The sequence below is a fragment of the Lactuca virosa genome, chromosome 4 (genome assembly GCF_052849685.1).
Source record: "Lactuca virosa cultivar CGN04683 chromosome 4, Lactuca_virosa_CGN04683_v6, whole genome shotgun sequence".
NCBI classification, from domain to species: domain Eukaryota; kingdom Viridiplantae; phylum Streptophyta; class Magnoliopsida; order Asterales; family Asteraceae; genus Lactuca; species Lactuca virosa.
In genome coordinates, this window is record NC_136429.1 from 320,182,842 (window position 1) to 320,191,374 (window position 8,533).

Genomic DNA, 8,533 nt, shown 5'->3' on the forward strand with positions numbered 1-8,533 from the left:
CACACACTTGTTCTTTGGGCCATAATCACCCTATAAGCTTCCAAAATGTAAGTATCCTTTCCATATACTTGATATCCATTAGAATCTCTTTATTTCCAACCAAGAATCAACCACTTTATACATAAACTTCAAGAGTTTACGGTCGTAAAACCTTCTTGGGGCCGTAAACCCTTCTTAGTTCATGTGGTGGCCGTGAACCCTTCAACCATGGCCGTAAACCCTTCATGAGATCAAGTCTTGGCCGTAAACTCCATGGCCGTAAACCCTTCATGAGATCAAGTCTTGGCCGTAAACACTTCATGTGTGGCCGTGAACACTCATTGGCCGTAAACACTTCATGTGTGGCCGTGAACACTCCTTGGCCGTGAACACATCCTTGTGTGGCCATGAACACCCTTTCATACAATCATATGTGATTGTAACACTTCATTCCAAGTGTTTCCTAGCACCTAAGGTTGTTCCCTTACATGATTAGTTGGTATATACACTAATTATATACATATATGTGTCATTATATGCTTAATAGGATCCGTTTGTGCTCGAGACTTCCCTTGGCATACTTAGCATTCTAATCAACCTTTCATTCGAATCACTCACTGCAGGTGAGTTCATACCCCTAAACTTATCTTTTAAATGACTTTAAATGCTTTTATGGGGGGGGGGGGAATACAAGTTGAAAACAATATATTTATAGTATCAGTCACATGTGATTTATAACTATTAAACAAGAGGATTTCTTATACTTCAAAACTGTGTTATCAAACAAACTGTTTCAAATCATTTTATAAACTGACATCAAGTCATCAATAACCCTTTAAATGGTTAAAACTCTTTTATATGATAAACTCTTTTAAACTTATATATTGTCAAAATCATGTGTATATAGATATAGTTATATAAATAAGGTTGAAAGGGCTTAGGACTGATACCTCGCTTTATTTCCTGTTCCTTGTTTGGTTGTAGACTTAGGGTATCAGTTGTTTGTCCGAGTGTCATTTAAATCTTAGTTATATATTATGTATATGTATGTAGATATAAAAGTTCTTCCAATAAGTTCAATACCTTTGGGTAGCAAAGGTGTCCAAATATGATCAGTCATTCAAACAACAGTACTAGTAAACTATAATAGGTATAGTTTAGAGGATTACTACTCATTATTTCTAGAACAATGAAACTTAAAAGAGTCAGTTCAAACATACTATACACTAGAACAGAAGGAACATACTATAACAAGAACAGAAGGAACATACTATACACTAGAACAGAAGGAACATACTACACTAATACAAGAACAATATAACATTAATGCGAGCCACTACTTCATGGCATGGCAATATACTGTTGTGTCACGTTTTGTAACCAGAGTCTCCTGGAGGGAGAGCGTGAATTTGTGTATAGATCTATACGGGATTGACCATCCTATAGCTTGCTGTTAGCTACAGTGCGACCTGCAGGTCTACGGGTGACGAACGTCATACCATTTCGACGTCTTTCATCGTCGTGTTTACTAGTCAATCAAGTATGGTTATAATCTCATCACATTTTACCTTAATTAAACAATTGGTTTAAGGTAGTTAGTACATCTGTAGTTACTATATACAATACTACTGTACATCGTCATATTTCCCATTACATTCATATAGTGATTTTCTCACATAAACGGTAATGTAAACTATTTTCTGATAAAGATAGTCATATACTTGGGAAAAACACTCACTTTTACAAAAGAACAAACGTAACAGTCGGGTCTTGGTAGAAGACTACTCTCCTTTTTAAGTAGAAAATATAGGATTTTCTAGGAAGTATACAAACATATACATCAAACAACTACAAACTTTACCACAAACACATACAAACATTTTCATCAAACTAATACAAACATTTGACACTAAAATACTTATGAAATCACCGGCTTTAATGCTAATCTACTCTTTCAAAATAACTTATATTCTCAGGTCACCAGTAGACAGGTACCGATGACCAGGTTTTGAGAAGACGGAGCATGTTCAAGACTCGTCTTTTATTTTGATTCATATTTTGGTGTCTTTCAAACTACACACAGAACACACTTGTATTAAATTATATTATTAATGCAATGGATGATGTTGTTGCTTGTTTTACTATTGTACATTGTTATGATATTGTACATGACGTCCTCCGCCCCCGAACGTTTCCGCCGTTCTGGTTTGGGGGTGTGACAAATTTTTTTGGTGCATGGGGTGTATCCATTATTAAGGGAGCTGTAAGAGGATTAGGCATGTACTATTGTCAAGGGGAAAGAGTTTTGGGTTGAAATTGCACTTTTGGATATTGAGGTTACTAGTATAATTAATGAGAAATATTTTGTTGTGGGTATTGATATTATGGATAAGGTTTCTAATAGAAAGGTTTTTGATACTGCTAAGATTTATACTATTGCGGGTGTCAAAATAAGGTGTTCGGTTGAAGCGTTAGGTTAAGAGGGAATGTTCATTATGAAACATCTCTTCCTATTTCTTCCAAGATTTTCTCTCCAAAAGATCCCTTATGTAGAGAAGGAAGACTCCAACATATATAGCTATTTATAATACTATGTCGCACCGATGTGAGATATACTAACACTCCCCCTCGGAGTTGGAGGCTCGATGAGGATAAACATGGATGTTCTAAGCCACGAGGGTGTGGGATGCCGACTCTAATACCACGTAAACATATGTGGAGCCTAAGATTGTCTCTCTAAAATAGCCCTTGTGGAGAGAAGGGAGACTCCAACATATATAACTACTTCATGCAGTCGACATACATTACTAAAATAGCCCTTGTGGAGAGAAGGGAAACATGCAGTCGACATACATTACTAAAATAGCCCTTGTGGAGCCTAAGATTGTCTCTCTAAGATTGTCTCTCTAAAATAGCCCTTGTGGAGAGAATGGAGACTCCAACATATATACCGTGTCACACCGATATGAGATATACAAGTAGTACATTCATGCAGTCGACATACATTACTAGTTAGATTATAGGTAGGAAAACATGAGGGTAAGATTTGCATATTGGAGAGATAATAAGAGTGACATGATTTTGAGTAGTTGAGACTTAGGAAAGAGGTTCACCAGATCTAATTATGAGAGTGAATTATGTTTTTGTATTGTACATCATTTGTATACTCTTTACTTAGGCTCATTCTATTGTAATCTTATCTTGAATTTTGGCATCTTGATGTTTTGTATATATGTTACATAATGCGAAGCTCTCCATTAAGAGAAGAAATTAATCATTATCCTAGTATGAAGTCCTTGTAGTCTAGCTCTGACCAATAATAAACATAAACATCTATAAGTCATAGTTCAAATTCATGTTTGGATATAAAATTCCTCACTATGGCGGTAGTACAATATTTTTCTCGTGTTAACCATGAGAGCGTCTCCACTAAATATCCATGAGATACATTTTAAATTTTTAACCATATATATAAGAACGACTACATGAATCTAAGTCATTTAGAATTGATTATAAAACTATTCTTGCCAAACAAAAAAAATACTATAGGTAATGAGTAAAAACGATTACATCATAGTAGTTACTTAATTTGAATACAAGCTCATGTGCAAGTTTGGATACTAACTTTGCTACTCTACATAAATATGACTACCTGGCTTGTCTCATATTAACCATGAAAGTGGCGTTGGTGAGTTTAGTGTCACTCAATTTATATGATTGAATCAATACAAGTGTCAAATGATGATTTAAATGGTGACTTAATAAAAGTTAAACGGTGAGGAGTGCACATTTGTATATAAAAAAAGTTTGATCTTGAACATGACGAAAGATGGAGGTCAAAGGGGTTGCGCTCACTTGCAGGGTCAAGGGGCAAAGCCTTGGTGGCGGTCCTGCTCCGGACAAAGTCGTCTGTTGCAGTTTCAACCACACATCTCAACCACACAGCTTAGCCAGACAGCACGCACAAGTTGTTTGTGAAGTTTTGCAGGAAACCGTTTTATAACTGCAAAAATGCAAATTTTGTTGTCCTTATCCGGTTTTTGGATACTCAAGTATATATATACTCATATTTTGTCACACTTGAAATTCTCTTACAAAAATTAACATTATGGATTATCCTATATTAATTTCTTATTAACACACGGACATAAAGAGATATTAATAAAATATCTTATACACGAATGGTAAGTAAACCATATATTGCTTACCATATTATGTTTTCTACCCCAAATTTCTAAGAAGTGGTTCTATATCATTTTAATTGTACGTGGTTGATGAAGATGTTCATATGTAGTGTTTAGCTTTCTTAATATGTAAAAAGTAAAAACGATCACATGCTACCCGGTCATTTTAGCATGACGTAAAAACTAACCAGGTTCCAAACCATGTATTTTATAGGTAAGGATTACATCACAATAGTCACCTAATTTGAATTCGGAAGCTCCATTTTGAAACCAAATGTCAAAGTTATCCACAGATTTGTGACCCCACACAATCCACCACTAGCTAATTCAAAATTTTTGTCAATGATTTTCTGTTTTGTAATTATCTTTTCATTTTCTACAGAAGTTTCATCATCATAATTTTGGTAAATCTTTAAAATATCAATTAATTAATTAACAAATTAACAATAATATTGGTTTCTGTGAACTTAAGTTATTGATTTTATCATTGCCAAAAGATATTTATATATTTCCTGAAAGAATTTTATGGTTTCAACCTAGTGTCCAGGACCTAGCTAGATATTTGAAACTTTTATGAAAAAAGATGAATTGGGAAAATAAAGAGAAGCATCGATAGCTAGCTAGCAACATTTTCCAAGATAAAGCACGCTTTGGTTTCCAAAGTCAAAATAAATAAGACATAAAGATGTTTAGAGGGTACAAGATGTTGAGAGGGTACAAGGATACAATTTGTCTCTCTTCTTTCCGGAAACAAAGAAGAAAAGAGCCAACGAAAGTGAAAGTTTAACCAAAAAGGAGCATAAGAATTTCAGCAACTAAGTGACCTTAAACTCCTGGAAAAACCCTTTTCATTTCACTTCATGACGATCTTGATCTTCCTTCTGGATGTAAAGGGAAGAGCTCGAGTGTTTTATTATCTTCCTCATCTTTTTCCAAGCACTCAAATGACCAACTTCTACACTTCTTGTATGGACTCTCCACTACTTCTCCCTTCAAAAATATTAAAAAGATAGTTTATATTACATGCAAGAACTAAACTTTTCACAAAACCCACAATAAAAAGATTACATGTAAGTCAAAAACAAAGAAAGGAAGCATACTCTAGGGTTTAATGAGATGGAGTTGATCATGGTGGAGGCTGGGGTTGATCTTAAGGAATGGTTAAGACCGAGGTTGTTACGCTTCTGCTTTTGTCTCTCGCGTGCTTTGTGATTTTGGAACCAATAGAACACATTCTTGCCTTCTATTTTGCCATACTTGCATAGCTGTGAAGTGATTTGTTCGATTTGTTGTGCGTTTGGAGTCCGCATTCCACCTCTATATAACATCTCTAAGATTCCAATTTGCTCTTGTGTTGGATTCCATCTTGTTCCTCCTGGATGTGTTTCCACCTGCACAAAGTTCACCATTCTCATCAAGTTATTGTAGATCCCAAATAACAAATGAGTATTCCGCTTTAATTTTTATATTGTTTATGAGGATAATATCTTCAAAAGAGAAAAAAAAATATTCCATATCATGTCATATATATGTTTAAACAGTGAAGATCCTTGGCAACTGTAAGCATATGTACAAGTGAAATTCAATTACTTTTAACCAAAATGCACAGTATGTAGTTCAGCATTACACCTAGCTTGTCTTGTAGTGTATCATATATATTAATCTGCATGAACTTACACATAAACGTAAGTGAAGATTAAGAACTAATGATCAGTACCTGAGGAGAATCTTTCTTGTGGTCAGGTGAAACAAGTTGAATAGGACAACTTTCAGGTCTAATGAAGCTCTTGAGATCAAAAGCGGGTGTCGCATGGCTATTACTACTACTGCTATTGCTAACGCTAATATTATTCATGGTGAAACAAGTGTCAGTACTATCACTACTTGTCAACTTAGGTGTGAGAGGGTGTAAGCGTTTGCAGACACCAAGGGTGAGGCCAGAGGATGAGGATTCATCGTCCCCCCAGAACCCACCACCACGTGCAAACTGATGCACCTTCATGCTGCTAAGTCCCATGGATGGGTAAAAACATGGTTGATAGAGAGTGTCAATTATATAGACAAATCAAGAAAGAAAAAAGAAAGGGGTTGTCATCATATCATGGTGAATTATGCAAATGAAGGTGAAAAAGGAGGGAAAGAAAAGCAAGAAAAAGAAAGTGGGTGCCCCATGAAGAACCAAGACCAAATGATGAGGTGAGGTTGACTTGAGCGATGATCCTTTTTAAAAAGCGTAACAACTCTTAATCTAAAGAGAGAGAATGAGAAATAATGTATGGACGTGTGGTCTAGATTGGGTGAAATTCTTTCTGTCATGAACATTGATTATTAAATTATATATTCCGTTTCGAGAAAAAAAACACAAGATTTCAACACCAACCACCACTTTTCACTTTTAATAAAATCCAGCATTTCCAAGATTTGAGGTGTATATTGTAATTTCCGTAAATATATTCTTTTTCAAGCAAAGATTTGGTAACAAAACACCATCGAAAAATACTAAAAAACGATCAAACACTTGTCCAATAACATATAAAAATGCAGATTTTTTTTGAAGATGTTACCATCTAAAAATAAAGATGTTCAAATGATGCAGTATATTTGAAGAGATTGTAAATGCGTGTGCGTTGGGTAGTCTAATCAGGGGGTTTGTGTATTTGCTTTAATGATAAGGTGTCTATGCTTTTCGGTGGCCTCTTTGGCTGTGTTTGTGACTTTATTTGCTATAAAGTAAGATGAGAGGGAATGAGAAAAGATTCCTCCAATCCCAAAACTTGAAAATGGGAACTTTTTTTATTTCATTTTCATGATACGGATATGGGAATTTCATATGCTTTCTTTCCCTCTCAATCTGTGTTGTTTTGGGTGGGAAGTGAATGCAGCCTTAAAGTGGTAGAGAATGTTGAAAAAGAAAGCAAACAAAAATTAAGTAATAGCAACAAAAAGGCAACCCCAAATCTATGTGATATCTCTTGCTATATATTAAATTCCCCTATTTTTCTTTGGAAACTGTAGCCATATTTCTTATGTAAAGCGTATTTTTGAACCCACTAACTATGTCTTGCGGTAATACCGAGGTTTATGATATTTGGGTTTACAGTTTAGTTTCTTTTTATAGAAATACGAATTAATTCGTGATTCCAAGAAGAGAAAGATGATGATTACATCATCTGTTAGTCACCGAACGTTAGCTTGATGATGCCAAATAGAGATCTATGACTGTGTTACTAAATGGATGCATGACAGTGAGTTTGCTTGCAATTTTGTACAAAGAAATCATATGTTGGCTTTTTCTTTCTCAAAATTTTCTAATGACATCTTGTATGCATTACTTATAATTTTTTTTACCATAATATACTTTTTATTTTATGTAACTTAAAATAAATATTTATTTTTAATCATATTTGTATATTATAATTCATTTGATTTTATATATCATAATGACTTCCAACCTAATATACTTAATAACATACTGCATCCAAATAAAGCTTTAACGAAACAAGTTCATCATGCCCAAATGGCCGAACCTGCCTATAATGGACCCAATCATTATAGCCGAGCAAAGGTTCAACACGAAGCGAGAAGTCCTTGGCCAAACTCACGTCTCATGAGTCAAGGCTAACCACTCAAGGTTTTTGGCCGAGACAATATTCAAGGTCGAACCAACATTAGTTGCCTGAGCTCAAAAGTTCAAATTCCAACCAACAAAGGATGATGGTTAAACCAAAAAAAGTTGAGCAGGGAGGATTGTGGAACCAAGAGGTAGTGCCAGGTTCATAACCTTGATTCGGCAAACCTCTCTAAAAGATAGATTGTTGAGAATAATAGGGAAATGGACTTAATAAGGTAATTAACTTTTAGGTTTGTTCACATCTAGGTAATTATCTTTTTTTTTGTACACATCTAGATAACGAACTTTTTGGAAGTGTTCACATATGACCATTATGATCGGCTGTAGCAGGTTACATCCGGTCATAACTGGTCATAATGGTCATATGTGAACACTCCAAAAAGTTTGTTACCTAGATGTATACAAAAAAAAAATTGATACGCAGATGTGAACACACCGAAAAAGTAAAAGTAAATTACACGAATGGTCCCTATAGTTTGGATAATTTGTGTGTTTGGTCCCTAACTTATTTTGTAACTTTGATGATCCCTACTGTTTATTTTTGTTATGCGGTTGGTCCATGTTTTACCTCAAAAGACTATTGTGCCCTTTTTTAATTTATTTTTTAATTAATTTTCTTATTTTTGTATTTATTTTTTATATATTTTAAAAAATTAATAGGCCCCACATCAACGTCTTCACTATCCATTCTTTTTTCGATCCTTCACTCCGACGAACCAACCCCACAACTCACTGTCTT

At 34.7% G+C, this 8,533-nt stretch overlaps 1 protein-coding gene across 1 annotated transcript; it reads right to left on the reverse strand.

The window, feature by feature from the left end:
• Positions 1 to 4,792: 4,792 nt before the first annotated feature.
• Positions 4,793 to 6,336, reverse strand: LOC145108513 (WUSCHEL-related homeobox 4-like). Its single transcript, XM_079045556.1, has 3 exons — positions 5,881 to 6,336; positions 5,264 to 5,554; positions 4,793 to 5,153 (listed from the first exon to the last, which is right to left on the reverse strand). The coding sequence occupies exons 1-3, from the start codon at positions 6,178 to 6,180 to the stop codon at positions 5,022 to 5,024; spliced, it is 723 nt and encodes a 240-aa protein (XP_078901682.1). The 5' UTR covers positions 6,181 to 6,336; the 3' UTR covers positions 4,793 to 5,021.
• Positions 6,337 to 8,533: the final 2,197 nt, after the last annotated feature.